The sequence below is a fragment of the Nerophis lumbriciformis genome, linkage group LG06, assembly GCF_033978685.3.
Source record: "Nerophis lumbriciformis linkage group LG06, RoL_Nlum_v2.1, whole genome shotgun sequence".
NCBI lineage: Eukaryota > Metazoa > Chordata > Actinopteri > Syngnathiformes > Syngnathidae > Nerophis > Nerophis lumbriciformis.
In genome coordinates this window covers 25,756,555-25,774,692 of record NC_084553.2, presented here as the reverse complement: position 1 = coordinate 25,774,692, position 18,138 = coordinate 25,756,555, and the positions used below count along the sequence as shown (strand labels likewise).

The 18,138-nt window shown below is 39.5% G+C and overlaps 1 protein-coding gene across 4 annotated transcripts in view; it reads left to right on the top strand.

Moving 5' to 3' along the window:
* Positions 1 to 18,138, top strand: part of dennd2b (DENN domain containing 2B) — a 114,450-nt gene that overhangs the window by 70,092 nt on the left and 26,220 nt on the right. For all 4 annotated transcript variants that reach the window (XM_061963966.1, XM_061963968.1, XM_061963965.1 and 1 more), the window contains 5 exons: positions 966 to 1,075; positions 1,261 to 1,330; positions 6,863 to 6,940; positions 11,591 to 11,731; positions 11,879 to 12,027. In XM_061963966.1, the coding sequence (XP_061819950.1) occupies positions 966 to 1,075; positions 1,261 to 1,330; positions 6,863 to 6,940; positions 11,591 to 11,731; positions 11,879 to 12,027 (548 nt within the window). The remainder of the gene's footprint in view (positions 1 to 965; positions 1,076 to 1,260; positions 1,331 to 6,862; positions 6,941 to 11,590; positions 11,732 to 11,878; positions 12,028 to 18,138) is intronic.

The following is an 18,138-nucleotide window of genomic DNA, read 5'->3' as shown; positions in this document are numbered from 1 at the left end:
ATTTTTTATAGATCAGTGTTTCTTAACCATAAGGCCAAGGCCCATTATTGGGCCGCCAAAAATATTGGTTTATCAGTTATAGGCCACAGTGGTACACATTTGTAATACACGTCTCCACCACTTGTGGCAGTATTGACCATATCAAACAAACAGAAGAAGTCTGGAGCTAAAGTCATGTTTCTTAAGCGCAACAATTATGACAGAAGGGGGGAAACTTTATTTGCACCTCAAACACTTAAGTTAAGAAACATATTATTTTAGCGAAATATAATTTTATGTATATTAATTTTTAGTCAGTTATTTATGAGTCCTTTCTTATGCAGTATATTTGGTTTGTATTTATTTTTCTAATCAGTCTGACCAAATTCTAAGGTTTACGTGTTAAATAAATAATACTTTTTGTGATTAACACATGGTTTCATATTGTTTGATAAGGTTGTAAACTGTCAGTAGCTTAGATATAATTATTGAATACGATTAAAATCAAGAATAAGATTATTAATTCAGAGTTAATATTTGAGAGGAAAAGTTGGGCCCCAAGATCAAAAAGGTTAAGAACCCCTGTTCTAGAGGGCTTTTATAGGCGGAATAGGTCAATCCTTATTACCTGTATTGTTAGCCGGCTCTTGCTTGCAGTTTTTTAATGTTTAGAACGCACAAAAAAGAATGACAAGTGTTCTTGTTCCACATTGTGAATGGTCGGCAGAATTCCCAAAATAGTGCCGTTTCCCTTTAAGAATTGGATTCTACAGGGGCAGAAAAGATAGGAAATACTTCTGGTTTACAGATTTTTCCATCTTTCAAATTGGAAAGTTGATGGTAATACTAAGTGTTTTAAAGACCGATAAACTAAAAAGTAAAAACAAAAAACATTAAAGGCACAAGAAGAAGGACCTGCTGCAGCATGGCAACTGCCATTAGAAAAAGCACACCGTTCTTGAAACTTCTTTCCTGTGGTTCTACAGCTCGATAGGCCCACCAAACAGATGAGGGAAGCTGAACAGAGGCTCAAAGCCATTCCTCAGTTCTGTTTCCCTGATGCAAAGGACTGGAGTCCCGTGTCTGAATATCCCAGGTATGGCCAAACATTAATATCAGTAGAGTAGGCATCATATTCTACTGTATTAGAGGGCTTGTTTTCATAAATGCGTTACTTTTCTACAATAAGCTTTTTCACGCAACTTAAAATTACTTTTTTTGTATGAAATGTCGCTAAATTCCCATGCCAATATCTACTGTATTTATTGATCTGTACTACAGTGAGACCTTTTCCTTCATGTTGACTGGAGAGGATGGCAGCAGGAGGTTTGGCTACTGCAGACGCCTGCTGGTAAGCTACTGTTCACCTCCCCACCCTCCCTCTCTTTGCACTCCCTGCTGAGCCTTGTTTGTTGTGACAGACCTTTTCATGCACACATGCGTTATAGTTTTCCAGTGACACCTTTGGCTGGCTGCATAACCATTTGCTGAACTTAAAGGGGACTGCACTTTTGCCTACCGTTAACAATCATTATGAGAGACATGACGATGGATGTTATTTTTTATTTTTTTGCATTCTAAATATTAAATAAATGCGATCAAAAGTCTGCTTACAATGGAGCCTATGGGAGCCTCTCTATTCCGCCTATAAAGCTCTTAAAAAAACATCCAAACACCTCCATTAAGGTTTTATATATATGATGTAGGTATATATGTAATGTAGCATAAAAGGCACACTTATAATAACATTTAATATATACGTATTTTGCTCATTTTAAGCATACAAGGCGCATTCATTTTAAAAATGCATCACGTTTGCTTTTTTTCCCTTAATATCTGATTATTACTCATTGCAGACTTTCTGAGGATGCTGACTGCTGGGCTGTTCATATATTCCCATTTAGGTGAAAATGACTATAACCCTTGCAAAGAAACAGGGTGGGTTGGGCAGGGGGGACCAATCGTCTTTTTGTGTCTTTCGCTCCATTTCTTCGTCCTAAATGGCAGTCAAAGTGTTCAAACTTGTCAGAATGCATCCTTAAACTTATTCTATCCAGGTGAGATGCATGATTTATGCTGTACAATAAACTTTCAGGGAGCAAGGAAACGAAACACCTTGCCAGTCGATCATGTCAAAATTGCACACAGGCTTGTCATCACAGCGCCGCTATAAATAGTCTGTCTGCGTTAGCGCTTATAATAACAATACCACAAATACTCGGTTAATATGCAAAGCCTGAAATGTGAATGAAGTATTATTAGCAGTTTTTGAATGGTTATTTATTGGATTTTTTGAGCGAAATACAGGAGCTACCATTAGCTCTGCTGTAAGCGGACTTTTCTTTACGTTTATTTACAAGTTAGAATGCATTCGTCATCAATCAATCATCCATCCATCCATTTTCTACCGCTTGTCCATTTTTGGGGTCGCGGGGGGTGCTGGAGCCTATCTCAGCTCAATCAAAGTTATTGATATAGCCCTTAATCACAAGCCTCTCAAAGGGCTGCACAAGCCACAAGGACATCCTCGGCTCAGATCCCACATCAGGGCAAGAAAAAATTCAACCCAAGGTGCACTATGAGAAACCTTCGAGGTGATCGCAGATGTGCTAGACATAGGGAGACCCGAAAATAATATGATACAGTAATCGAGACGTGACGTAACAAACTCATGAATAATGATCTCAGGGTCGGTGGTGGACAAAATGGAACTAATTTTAGCGATATTACGGAGATGAAATGAGGCTGTTTTAGTAACACTCTTAATGTGTGACTCAAATGAGGAAGTTGGGTCGAAGATAATACTGAGATTTTTACCCCCTAAGGGAATAAGCGGTAGAAAATGGATGGATGGGCTTTGTGTAATTGTTTGGTTGTCAAATATTAAGGTGGTTTTATTAAATAGGTGCCGGTGTCTAGCAGGACCGATAATCAGCATTTCCTAGCATTAAGTTGCAAAACGTTAGTGGACAGCCATTGTTTAATTTCATTCAGACACGCCTCTGGTTGACTACAATCTGGCGTGTTGGTCAGCTTTAGGGGCATGTAGAGTTGGGTGTCATCAGCATAACAGTGAAAGCTAACACCGTATTTGCGTAAGATGTCACCTAGCGGCAGCATTTTAGAGGCTGAAGAGTGCAGGGCCAAGAACCGAACCCTGTGGAACTCTGCACATTACCTAAGCATACTCCGAGGTCACATTGTTATGGGAAACGATTTGCATCCTGAGAAGATCGGAGTTAAACCAAGAAAAGGCTAAGTCTGATATACCAATACGTGTTTTCATACGTTCTAATAAAATGTTATGATCGACATTATCGAAAGCAGCGCTAAGTGGACCCTGACTTAAACAAGTTGAAAAACTTATTCGGGTGTTACCATATAGTGGTCAATTGTACGGAATATGTACTGTACTGTGCAATCTACTAATAAAAGTCTCAATCAATCAATCAATCAAAGATCAAGTAGCAGCAACATGGATGATGCATCAGCATCCATAGTTAGCAATAGGTCATTAGTCATTTTTGCGAGCGCTGTCTCCGTAGAGTGATTTGCCCTGAAACCGGACTGAGCAGGTTCACAGCGATTGTTCATTTAGCTGCTGTGCAACCATTTTTTTGAGTATTTTCGAGATGAAGGGAAGGTGGGACACCGGCCGGTAGTTTACAATGAGGTCAGGGTCGAGGTTAGGTCTTTTGAGCAGAGGATGAATAACTGCTTTTTTGAATGCTAGGGGAACAATGCCAGAGGAAAGTGATAAGTTAATAATGATTTGCAGTGATGGGCCTAATATTACAAACATAGGTCATAGGAAACATAGGAAGTGGGTCAAGTAAACATGTTGTTTATTTTGTCCCATTTAAACGTCGCAGGAGTTCCTCTAATGTTATTTAATCAAAAAGAGAGAGACTATTTTGGAGGGCAATATCCGTCGTATATACATTTGTGTCTGCTTTAAGAGAACCCAGTTGTAGCTGGAACGCGTTATCTTTAATCTCCTTTCTAATGAGTTCAATTTTCTTATTAAAGAAATTCATAAAGTCATCAGCCGAGTGGGTGGAGCTACTGGGAGGATTACCTTGTTGAGTTAGCAATGCTACTGTACTGAACAAATATTTAGGATCGTTTTTATTGAGGCGTATGAGATTGGAGTAGTAATTAGTTTTGGCTAAGGCAAGCGTGCGTAGTTATTAAACTATCAATCCATGCTTGATGGAAAACCTTAAGTTTAGTCGCACGCCATTTGCATTCCAGCTTTCTATATGACAGTTTAAGAGCTCTAGTTTCTTCTGTAAACCAGGGGGTACACCTTTTAGGGGCGTTTTTAGCTTTAGCGGTGCTATACTATCAATGGTGTCGTGCAGGGCATCGTTAAAGTTGTTAGTGAGGTTATCGATTGGGCCCACATAATTTGGGAATGGCGCCATTACCGAAGGCAGTAGGCCAGCAAGAGTCCTAATTGTGACAGCATTAATGTTGCGGCTGCTAAAGCAGTGGTTATTAGTAGCTTGTTGACAATGAATCAGAACTTCAAATTTTATAAGGTAATGATCGGACATCTTTCATAATGATTGTGAACGATAGGCAAAATTCCTAAAAGAGTGCAGTTTCCTTTTAATGATCAAATTCTAATTATTAAATAAACGTAAATAAAAGTCCGCTTACAGCAAAGCCAGTGGAAGCTCCTCTATTTCGTCCATGAAATCCAATAAATAACCATCCAAAAACTCCCAACAATACTTCATTTACATTTTGTGACTTGAATATTAACCAAGTATCAGTTATATTGTTTTTATAAGTGCTAACACAGACAAACTATTTATAGCGGCGCCGTGATCACGAGCTTGTGTGGCTATGTTTACATCATTGAGTGGTCTGCTGCTTTCTCGCTTCCCTGCTCCCTGGAAGTTTATTCTAGATCATAAATCATGCCTCTCACCTAGATATAAGAAGTCTTAGGAGGTAATCCGACAAGTTGGTACACTTTGACAGCCAAGACGTGTCTTTCTAATGTGAGCCACTTAAACATTATTTTGATATAAGTATATACGTTTAAATATCTGTTTTTACCACACAGATATCGTTACTTCACGATTAACTAACCCAATGGTTTGTGAGGTGGTTCTTCCCTGGGGGCCACCAGAAAACTGTTGGGGAGGCACAGTAGCTTGATAGAAATGAAGACATATTTTTCCAACTTGACTAACGAAGTTATGTAAAAGGAATGAAATAGAAAAACATACTATATTTTTATTTTCCATAATGAGCGTGTAAACAGAATCTTAAGCAGAACATGCCATAAAATATACGGCAAAAAGTCAGTTTTTTGAAAAGTAGGAGAGGCTTCCGGTACCATGCTTTGAAGACCTGTGATCTAACCCAAAGTAGCAAAGTCTGAACGGTACATGATCAATTTATAACAGTATTATATTACAAGGACTGCATGTTGTCCCCTATGAATGTAGCTTTATCGAGATGTTCCTCAAAACAAAGATAAATGGTGCTGTATTGATAAAAGTAATACATACAATAAAGTCAACAGCTGCAATTAACCCAATCCTTCTCAAATAGTGGGGCGGGCCCCAAGGGGGCGCGATACGATGCCATGCCAGGGCCCCGCGTGTGACCTCGGGGAACATCCTTTTTTTTTTGTTAGTTTTTGCTGTACCAAAATATGATGAAGTGGGGAGACGAGGAATGACTGGTGTGTTTCCTTTGATGTTAATAAGCTTATGCAGAGGTATAGGTATAGTTATAACATTTTTATAGACAAATTATATTATTTATAGTCACGGTGGAGAGTGGGGGGGCGCAAAATATTTTCTTCTTTCTCGGGGGGCGTAACAGAAAATATTTAAGAAGCACTGAATTAACCTATTCTTTATATTGGGGATCAAATCAGAAGGCATTGTTATCCTCTTTCAGTTCACAGTTTGTGTTTGTTTGTTTGCTCATTACAGATTTGCTGAGTCTCTTTAGGTCTATTGGCATAAACGCCGTAAAGGCAGACCCAACAGAAACCATGAAAAATCTTTTTTCGTTTTAGGACGTTTGGCCTTCGTAATGAGCCCACTGAGTTTTTTTATCCGTTTTTTTAGAGTTTTTTTATTGAGCCGGCCAGTTTATAACTGGTGGGTACAGATCATCACTGTGTGGGATTCTGTGATTACCGTGCTGTTTTCGGGGTTTCTATATAGTATTACTGAGAATGTTTACAGTGCACAACTCTGTCAGAGGTTCACTGTAGTGAATTACTCTCATACATGTCTCCTGTGATAGATGAAAATGGTCAGAAAGAAGGCTTTAATGAAGCAAGAACAAGAGGTGACCTGCTCTCCTTCAGTAGCTTTGTTTCCTCTCGGCTGTCTTTTCAGCAAGTTGGCAGCAGGCAAGCATTCCTGAGGACTTGAATCAAGCTCCACACAGTTGATTTAATCATCCATTCGGAAAGGCGGAGGAGAAACAAGAGAAAATTGTATACCTAATATGGACAAGAGGTTTTGTGTTTTCATGAAGCCTTGTCTTAAATGTGTACTTGGGTTTCTTGAGGAACACCCCAATCTACATGTGACTGTATGTTAGGAAGGTAGATAGCATCAGCAGAAGCAGAAAGAGCCTCTTTGTTTTGGAAGTGGATATTCACATGAAGGATGCTCACCTCAAACATATATATTTTAGATTTCAGTGACAGTCTCTAAAATACCGTACGGTTGAGGTCCTTTTGTGCGTTTCTATTTTTGAAGTAATTCCACGCCTTTTAAACAAGTGCTGCTCTTTCTTCCTATGTTTCTTGTGCAAGGTTTACCTCATAAAAGCACAGCCTCCACTTTAAAGCTAGTAAGTCTGTCATCACTGATGTTCCATTTGTTGTGTTCTCTTTCAGCCGAGTGGGAAAGGGCCTCGTCTTCCAGAGGTATACTGTGTCATCAGCAGGCTGGGCTGTTTTGATTTGTTCTCCACTGTGAGTTCATGCACACACACTGAAGTGCAATCATAACATCGATAACCTGTGTGTTTGTGTTTGTGTGTGTGTGTGTGTGTGTGTGTGTGTGTGTGTGTGTGTGTGTGTGTGTGTGTGTGTGTGTGTGTGTGTGTCTGTTTATTAAGGTTCTCATTACCTGCTCCAGTGGTAGCCGCTATTCTTTATGGGGTCTAAAATTTTAAAAACACTTGTATACATGTACAACATTAAAGGGGACATATTATGCAAAACCAACTTTTCTTACCAATTGGTATCTGTGTTTGTGTATTTGGGATCTAGTTCTGAAAATTTTAAATCAAAACATTAGGCATGGTGAAGATATTTATAAAACAGTCTTGCCTTTTTTCATACTTCCTCCAAACAAGCTGTTTGGAATTTGCCCAATTTGTAACGTTTTTCCCAAGTGTGACGTCAGCAGATATCTCCACATATGGTAGAGATTTACCCGAAGAGCGTTGCGCGTGTCCGTAGTATTAGTATCCATTGTAGTCCGACGCTCTAGTCAATAAGCTTCTTTTTCTTTATCTTCTTGTACTGGGGCAGTGTGGCTCGTGCATGCACATGCATGCTCCCCTGTTGCCATTTCTAATACAAAGTAGCGTATAGTTCTAACTTATATCTGACAGTAGACTCCATATGGAAGTGCTAAAAACTACAACATGGCTGAATGGGAGAAGACAGAGTTGAAGTGGAGCCACGTACATGAGACCGCCCACAAAACGGCTCATCCTGTAGAGATAGTCAGAAAGCGACTTGAACATAGTCTGTAAATCATAATCTATGCAACATTTTGATCAAAGAACCACTATTACATGTTATGTAGATGTCAAGGAAGTGTTTTAAATGTAGGAAAATAATCATAATATGACCCATTTAAGGAAATATGGATTCATACATACAACAAAAACACAAAATCTTTTTTAGTTTTTTTTAATTCATATTATGTTTTTAAACTTAGGAAATATGTCCCTTGGACACATGAGGACTTAAATTATGACCAATTTATGATCCTGTAACTACTACAAATACTACTACAAAATTGTGGTATCATCCAAAACTAATATAAAGCACCCAAACAACAGAATAATACGTGTTTATTACATTTTAACACAAGTGTAGATGGAACATTAACAATCAATTTTGTACCGCTTGTCCTTCATAATTTTGACAAAATAATAGAATGATAAATGACACAATACATTACTGCATATGTCAGCAGCCAAATTAGGAGCCTGTGTTTGCTTACTTACTAATAAAAGACAAGTTGTCTTGTATGTTCATTATTTTATTTAAGGACAAAATTGTTCTTGGATTGCAATAACAAACATATGTTTAATGTACCGTAAGATTTTGTGTTAAAATAAAGCCAATAATGCAATTTTTTTGTTGTCCCTTTTATTTAGAAAAATATCGAAATACATTTTGGTACCGGTACCAAAATATTGGTATCGGGACCACACTAAAAGGATCACACAATAGCCATTAAAATGCAATATTGTTTACAAAACAAAAGGTACACATTTTTCTCACACAAACTACAAAAAAAACAATTATTATTCTTGTGTAAATATATTAAGTCTTAATCTTTTACAAAAACTTACTGAAGTCATTCCCATGATGAAGAATTGAGGATGTGAATTCCAAGCCACCATTGCTCTTTACTGCAAAGTGTCCTGCAAAAAATCAGTTTCACAAGAAAGTATTGAAAAGTGATTTTCTGCTGACTGATGCGTAGAATGTTGAGTATCTCTGAAAAATGACAGTTTGCTGTGTGGTTTAACTTGTAGCTCATGTATGTATTCACGTCTGTCCAATTTTTTTAGTTTCTGATTTCTCCAAAGCGTTTTTTTTTGCACTTCAACCCCCTTTAATCTTAATTTAAAAAGGGCCAAATAAAATAACATCTACACATATCAAATATTTATAGAGTAGATCCCCGCCATTCATTTATGTTGGAGTTATGTCCTCTGGCCGTCTGTTATAAGCGAAAATTCACAAATGTTTGATATTTCCAAAAAATGTCTATTTTCGACACACAGCTCGCTCCTATTCCTCCAAACCGGCCTGCTAGCGTGACATTGACATTCTCTTGTAATTTGGAAGGAACACAAGTTATAATTCCCATAATTAAAATACAAATGTTGTAATGATTAGATAACTTTAATCTCCAATACCCTATCTCAATTGCCAGTTCACTCGTGAAAGGAGCTGAGTGCTAAGTGCACACCCCAGGTTTAAGCCCAAAATATGCTTCACACGCACTTATCAAACGTAATATCAATTGTATAAGTACTCACCACTAATTAATGATAATGATGTAAATGTGATGTAAACCTATCTAGCCTTTTGACAGCTCTTACATATTGTGTGAGGCCGCCGACAACTCACTCTCAAGCGGCTAGCATTGGTACGCAATTTAGCTGCTTTGCGAGCCGCTGGATTGTCCTAGCTTGCGTTTGGAGAAGGTGTTCATCCAAGCTGGGTCTACATTATCCACACTGCTTGTCTGTTGTAATTCCAATGCAGTTATCCCTTGTCACATCGTGCTTCAAATATCGCGGCTTCACCACATCGCAGATTATGAATATATTCTACATTATTTTTGGCCTGGATTAACCATTTTAGCCCGTCTCGCTCGGGATAGTGTCTTGCTGGCCCCACTATGGACTGGACTCTTACTATTATGTTGGATCCACTATGGACTGGACTCTCACAATATTATGTCAGACCCACTCGACATCCATTGCATTCGGTCTCCCCTAGAGGGGGGGGGGGTGTTACCCACATATGCGGTCCTCTCCAAGGTTTCTCATAGTCATTCACATCGACGTCCCACTGGGGTGAGTTTTTCCTTGCCCTTATGTGGGCTTTGTACCGAGGATGTCGTTGTGGCTTGTGTAGCCCTTTGAGACACTTGTGATTTAGGGCTATATAAATAAACATTGATTGATTGATTGATTTTTACTTATAAAAATGGCTAAATGGACTAAAAATATCGATACTACAGTAATATTGGCCACGAGAGGAAACCAAACCAATCAGAGCACACAGTTTAGTATCGTCGCCACTGACTGGCTCTGCCTCACGGAGCATTACTGTATTGAAATAAAAGAGTGTGAAGGTGTGGGTGTTACTTATGTCTTGAGGGATCTTGTATGTTGTAAAAACTTATTTAGAAGGTGGTAAACAGGGTTTTTATGATATAGCTATGAACATTTTTGATTTATAAATAATGATTCCTACTTCGCGGAAATTCGTTCATCGCAGTCGTGTCTGGAACCAATTAAATGCGATAAACTAAGGACGACTAGTTTTATTTAGATGTTATTGTTATACTACAGTATTGTTAGTTTTGTTAATATTAGAGTCAGTTTTAAAAAAGGGAGCTTAAGGTTAGGGACCCATGGTTAAAATATACTTTAACATATATTGTACAGTAAAATACAATCACAAAAAACAAACAAAACAAAAAAATGATTTCAAAATTTACCCACCCAATACCTATTTACAATTACCTACCAACAGGATCACATTTACAAAAAATGAATCTTCTAATCCACTCAATCAGTCTCAACATTTTATTATTTAATTTTGGATTAGAAACTTGCATCTTGAAGATTTGCGATAATCATACCATACATACAAGGGTCAATACAAAAATATGCGACCAATGTGAATCATCAGCCATGTGGGGGGGTGCTAAATATACTAAGCATAACGTAGCAAGACTGTAATGTCTTTCGATCAATCAACTGTTCATATCGTTGCAAGTTTTGAAGCCGGATTGTATGAAAGTATGACTGTCATTGGAATATACTGTTGTTGCCAAATTTGGTAATATGATGTAGCTAAATAAATTAATTGAAATATTAAAAATTGGCCCTAGAGTGTGAATGTGAGTGTGAATGTTGTCTGTCTATCTGTGTTGGCCCTGCGATGAAGTGGCGACTTGTCCAGGGTGTACCCCGCCTACCGCCCGAATGTAGCTGGGATAGGCTCCAGCGACCCCCCGCGACCCCGAAAGGGACAAGCGGTAGAAAATGGATGGATGGATGGATTAAAAACAGTTCTCAGTATGATGCTTTCCAGATCGAAATTATGGCTAATTACTACCGCATCAATTGTAAAGGGCAACATTTTGATTACAGCTCTGTTGAATGTCATTATATTGTGCAGGTGTGCCCATTGTCGTCTTTAGTGAGTGTAATTCAATTACATGTTCAAATACGCCACGTCAGCTATTCTTTGTTTAGTTATGCAAACTTAGCCATCTTAGTTGCACAATGAGGAGGAAGCAATCACAGTGTAACTGCAAATTGTTTTTCTTCATAGATTTTATTCTATGAGTGAAGCAGTTGCTATGTGTGAGATTGCCTTGAAGGAGTTTCAAGTGATGTTATATGTTATGGAGCCAAACAAGTGGCTCTCCAAAACAACTTTCCGGGCATGAGGCAGCTTGAAGATTAAGATAGCAATTCGTTGTCATATGTCATTTATAATGTATAGGTCAAATATTAACCAAAAATTACTTACAGTACAATTGGTTTCAGGCACCTGTCTGTTCTATTTTCTCTGAAATTTTCCAGAAGGCCAATGTGTGACACCCCTCTATTACCTCACAATGTCTAGATCCTGGATGAGGTTGAACGTCGGCGAGGCGTATCAGCAGCTTTGGTCTACCCCTTCATGAGGAGCCTGATGGAGTCGCCCTTTCCTGCACCTGGAAAGCTCATTAAAGTCAAGACCTTTCTGCCCGGTGCAGGAAATGAGGTCAGAGCAGCTGATGAACGGAAGCTGTTTAATGTTACGACTTTCATCACACCCATAACAAACTCTCATCTGAAGGGAGGCTTTAGTGATAACCCCATCTAATTTCTTGGATCCACAAACCTACACGTTAACTCTCTGGTTGTTCAGGTCATCGAGCTGAGGCGGCCCACTGACTCCAGACTGGAGCACGTAGACTTTGACAGTCTGTTTGGTTGCCTCGGTGTTCGGCAGGTAATCCGGGTCTTTGCCTCGCTGCTGCTGGAACGCAGAGTCATCTTTGTAGCTGAAAAACTCAGGTGAGGCTCACTGTTGTCTTTTCAACAACACTATATTTATGAAAAAAGAAGAATCCCGCTATGACCATTCCAGTGTTAAGCCAAGGTGAATAGTTGGTCATCATCCATAAAATAATAATAATTATAATACAAACCCCGTTTCCATATGAGTTGGGAAATTGTGTTAGATGTAAATATAAACGGAATACAATGATTTGCAAATCATTTTCAACCCATATTCAGTTGAATATGCTACAAAGACAACATATTTGATGTTCAAACTGATAAACATTTTTTTTTGCAAATAATCATTAACTTTAGAATTTGATGCCAGCAACACGTGACAAAGAAGTTGGGAAAGGTGGCAATAAATACTGATAACGTTGAGGAATGCTCATCAAACACTTATTTGGAACATCCCACAGGTGAACAGGCAAATTGAGAACAGGTGGGTGCCATGATTGGGTATAAAAGTAAATTCCATGAAATGCTCAGTCATTCACAAACAAGGATGGGGCGAGGGTCACCACTTTGTCAACAAATGCGTCAGCAAATTGTTGAACAGTTTAAGAAAAACCTTTCTCAACCAGCTATTGCAAGGAATTTAGGGATTTCACCATCTACGGTCCGTAATATCATCAAAGGGTTCAGAGAATCTGGAGAAATCACTGCACATAAGCAGCTAAGCCCGTGACCTTTGATCCCTCAGGCTGTACTGCATCAACAAGCGACATCAGTGTGTAAAGGATATCACCACATGGGCTCAGGAACACTTCAGAAACCCACTGTTAGTAACTACAGTTGGTCGCTACATCTGTAAGTGCAAGTTAAAACTCTCCTATGCAAGGCGAAAACTGTTTATCAACAACACCCAGAAACGCCGTCGGCTTCGCTGGGCCTGAGCTCATCTAAGATGGACTGATACAAAGTGGAAAAGTGTTCTGTGGTCTGACGAGTCCACATTTCAAATTGTTTTTGGAAACTGTGGACGTCGTGTCCTCCGGACCAAAGAGGAAAAGAACCATCCGGATTGTTATAGGCGCAAAGTTCAAAAGCCAGCATCTGTGATGGTATGGGGGTGTATTAATGCCCAAAACATGGGTAACTTACACATCTGTGAAGGCGCCGTTAATGCTGAAAGGTACATACAGGTTTTGGACAACGTTACCATGGACGCCCCTGCTTATTTCAGCAAGACAATGCCAAGCCACGTGTTACACCAACGTGGCTTCATAGTAAAAGAGTGCGGGTACTAGACTGGCCTGCCTGTAGTCCAGACCTGTCTCCCATTGAAAATGTGTGGCGCATTATGAAGCCTAAAATACCACAACGGAGACCCCCGGACTGTTGAACAACCTAAGCCGTACATCAAGCAAGAATGGGAAAGAATTCCACCTGAGAAGCTTAAAAAATGTGTCTCCTCAGTTCCCAAACGTTTACTGAGTGTTGTTAAAAGGAAAAGCCATGTAACACAGAGGTGAACATGCCCTTTCCCAACTACTTTGGCACGTGTTGCAGCCATGAAATTCTATGTTTATTATTATTTGCAAAAAAAAAAAAAAAGTTTATGAGTTTGAACGTCAAATATCTTGTCTTTGAAGTGCATTCAATTGAATATGGGTTGAAAAGGATTTGCCAATCATTGTATTCCGTTTATATTTACATGTAACACAATTTCCCAACTCATATGGAAACGGGGTTTGTAGTTTGACAAGACTAACTGGTATGCAGCATTTGATAGACCGTGTTGTCTCGTAACTCTGCGGTTCACTAACTGCGGTCTCAGTGCATTGAACATTTTGGAGTACCATTGAGTACATTGAAATTTGAGTACCAGTACCCATTAAAGTTCAATGTTAAAATTACATAGGTTTATAAGTGTGTAGAGAGCTTATACATACATTAAATGCATATGTTATTCATATGTATCATAAAATAAATAGCGCCTCTTGTTGGGGAACTTAATTACAGCAATTTACGGGCTATAGAGCGCACTGGAACTCAAGTCGCACCCACATAATTTTAGACGAAAAAAATATTTTACATTTATTAGCCACACTGGACCATAAACCGCAGATACAGTATATGTCGGTACAAAGGTTTTTGTAAAGGTGTATTTACATACCTAAATTGTTTCCAAACGGTGTGTGTCACATGGCAGTAACACCGATGATCAAACAAAACAGTAGTCATCGTCATGGACCCACTAGCTGCGGAAGCCAGCTCTCCGATCAGCTAAACAAATTCATACGCTTCTACAGACATTACACATTGGATGATTTAGTAAGTATGAATTGTTTTAGTTACATTATAAAACTAAAGAAACGTCGCTTGAAAAATTAATGAAGAATTATTTCGAGCAGACGCTGTTGACGAATAGGAGACAAAACTTCCGGTTCAAGGTGCAAAACAGGAAGCACATTTTCAAACCAGCAGAACCTGCAGTGAGCAAACTTGTCCAAAAAGTCAACAATAACACACCTTTTCAGTGTCTCTCTCATATTTTATGAAAACTATTTGTTGAATACAAAAAATGATCGCCGGTTGCAAAGATAAATCCATAAATTAGCTGCAACGTTTTATAAGGCGCAGGGTGCAAAGCGTAGGAAAAAAGTAATTGAATGAATGAATGAATGATCTTTATTTGTCATTGTGCATGTACAGGTACAGGTCCAACGAAATTTAGGTTGCTTCCCTGAGGTGCCTTGCATTTAAAAAGAAGAAGAAACCACACAATATACAGAAACAACACAATATACACAATATGCAATATACAATATGGCCTAAGACCACTCTAAGAGGCAATGTGAAGTGAAGTGAAGTGAAGTGAATTACATTTATATAGCGCTTTTCTCAAGTGACTCAAAGCGCTTTACATAGTGAAACCCAATATCTAAGTTACAGTTAAACCAGTGTGGGTGGCACTGGGAGCAGGTGGGTAAAGTGTCTTGCCCAAGGACACAACGGCAGTGACGAGGATGGCGGAAGCGGGGATCGAACCTGCAACCCTCAAGTTGCTGGCACGGCCGCTCTACCAACCGAGCTATAATGTACTTATATACTTATATACAATTGCTTATAGTCCGGAAAAGACAGTCTTTGTACAATTTTTTTTTTAAATTGTTCCCATAGGAAATAATGTAAATCGAATTAATCTGTTCCAGACACTAGGAATTATTAAGAAAAACGATTTTATTGATAACAATTTTAGTTTTTCATGCAGAAAATAATGCAAAATATCTAAAAATTACTAATTAAATAGTTAAATTAACATTTAACATCACTTTTACCTTTATTGATGACTCTTGTTGGTGAAGATGATGATAAGTGGAGGGGGAGTAGGGGTAAGGAGAGCCACGTAGACGCCACCTTCATACTTCAGCGAGTTATTTCTTGAATTCAATAGTGTTTCTTGCTTTCGTTATAAAAGTACTGGCACCTGCAACTTGTTTTGGACGAATTGCTTTGACATCGTACTTATAAAAATGAAACATAAAACACAGTCACCAACTTGTCATTTCCAGCCAGAATTCACACAGTGTAAATGCATTTAAAGAGGCCTTTGATGAATTTTGTCTTTTTCTGACTAAAAATTTTTACAATGTTGGATGCTCGTGTTTAACAATGTTAAAGCATCAAATCATAAGGTAATGAATTTTGGCGTGCGCTTGTAAGCAGTTTTGGATGCCTCTTGTTTACGGGTTTTGCAGTCTGGATACGCTGTGATGTTAGAGTGAGGTGGACGTACTTATTTAAACATTAAGTAAAGCTCTCAGGCTATAAGGAAACACAAGAGAAGGTAGGATAAAGTATGATTTTTATCGAATCTTGATATGAGCATTATAGCATCGATGGGCGATGTGCAATGACATAAATGCTGCTCTAAGTAGCTTTTTTATACAGAGTCCGAATCGATTGCCGAGTGTGCAGGTGTACCTAATGTTGTGAACGGGTGAATCTATATTTAAAAAAATTCGAAAAAATAAATTTAGATACTTTTGGAGACGGTTAGGCGTGTTTCATTTGCAATCTGGGAAAGCCTCCAGAATTTTAAATATTGCAGAAAGACTCAAAAAACGGGTTATAAAAGTGACTGTGGAGCAAAATATACGCAACATTTACACCAAAGCTGTCACGATTTAACAAGCTGGCGGACCCAAAAGCAGACGAGAGGCAGATAAAAAGTCCAAAGGGTTTAATTCAGGCAGATGAGGGAGGAGGGAAAGGCGTCGTTGGCTGGAGTGGAGGTGTCTGGCAGGCAGGCAGGGTTAGAGGAGGTCGGCACTAGAGACAGAGGAAGACAATAGTGAGGCGAGGAACAAGCTACCACGAGCAAAGGCACAAACAAAAGATCAACAAGATTGTCAAAATGCTGCGAGAACTGGCGAGAAGCGTTACCACTTGGAGAGCTGTGAAACGATCTGGCAGCGTTGTGAGAGGAGGCCAGGGCTTTTGTGGAGTGGAGGTGATTAGCTGATGGCAGGCAGGTGAGTAGGCTGATCAGCGCCAGGTGTGCCAGACTTGGAAGTCAGGAACCCAAACTCCACCCACACATGACCACACCCAGACAGACGACGCAGACACACAAAACACTGCAGGGACGGTGACAAAAGCATAGCCAATACATATTATTTAGACCACAAGGAAATGTTTCAAATGTAGATTATAATCATCAAAGGTCACTTTTAAATTAACATTTCACCAGGATTACCTGTAGTTAGTTAGCATACTTGACTTGCACAAGATTCTATTGACGGGTGTTACAGTACATGGGACAGGTACTCGTTTCCCTGTAAAACATTATGGCATGAATACACCATATTGCCCAGAATCAAAATGGCAGCATCTGTCCATTTGTAGCATTTCACGTCATCCTCCGTGAAGAATGAAGTAGCCTGCAAACCAACAAACGAACTGATTAACCGAGCTAAAGACTTAGCTGGTAAATATTAATTTTTTAGAAACTGTTTGACCCTGACTGAAGTTTGCGCTCTGCTGAGTGACATTCTATTGGAGTCTTCAATTACGTTTCTCTCCACCCAATACGTGCGTCTCTACCACCAACAGCTCGATCCGCCACAGTCGACATGAGTCAGATAAAAGCTGTCAAACAGGTCTCACCAATGAGTAATGAGGGGTCTCTGAGGACTCAGTGAGTCCCCTGGTTGCAGGCTAGAGCGGCGATTCTTTTGTAATGTTTGGGGCAAGGGTGGAGTGGGAGGAGATGTGAGTCTCCATGCATCAGAGGCCAGTTTAAACAAACATCAGTGAGGGCAGTGACTGCACAGAGGACGGAATGCACTTCCTGTGTGCTGCTTGACCGTCAACATTTGTCTTCTGATGCCGTACTCAGTGCGATTATTGACATGAGCCGAAAAAGGGTCGTTACCAGACGCATCTGTATTTTACTATTACAAACCAGCTATAATCATGAGCGATACAGTCTTTTGTGTGTTTATGGGTGGATTCAAACACGCAAGTAAGCGTGCTTACGTGCAAAGCTTTTGTGTTTTTGTTTCCTTACGTCAGAACTGCATTAATGGCTTCCATGATAAAAGGGTTATTCCCTCTGGGATTCTGGTGCGTTATTCATTCCCAAAATATCTCATCAGCGGAACACGTATTTTCCTAGAAATGTATATCAGCAAGAAAGTAACTGAGGGAGGAAAAGCCATTTTAGACAATAGTTCTTTGTGCCCCTGATTGTCTGTTGCCACAGTGTCTGTGGGTTAACCATTGTTTTCATTTGTGACACATTTTTATTCTACATGCCCTAAAGCAGGGGTTCTTAACCTTTTTGACCTTGGGGCCCAACCTTTAGAATGGTTCAGGTCCCACTCAAACATGAACACTGAATTACTCTTAATTTTAATCATATTCAATAGTTATATTTAACCTACTTACAGTTATGTCAAATAATAAGAAACTATCCATCCATCCATCCATCTTCTTCCGCTTATCCGAGGTCGGGTCGCGGGGGCAGCAGCCTAAGCAGGGAAGCCCAGACTTCCCTCTCCCCAGCCACTTCGTCCAGCTCTTCCTGTGGGACCCCGAGGCGTTCACAGGCCAGCCGGGAGACATAGTCTTCCCAACGTGTCCTGGGTCTTCCCCGTGGCCTCCTACCGGTCGGAC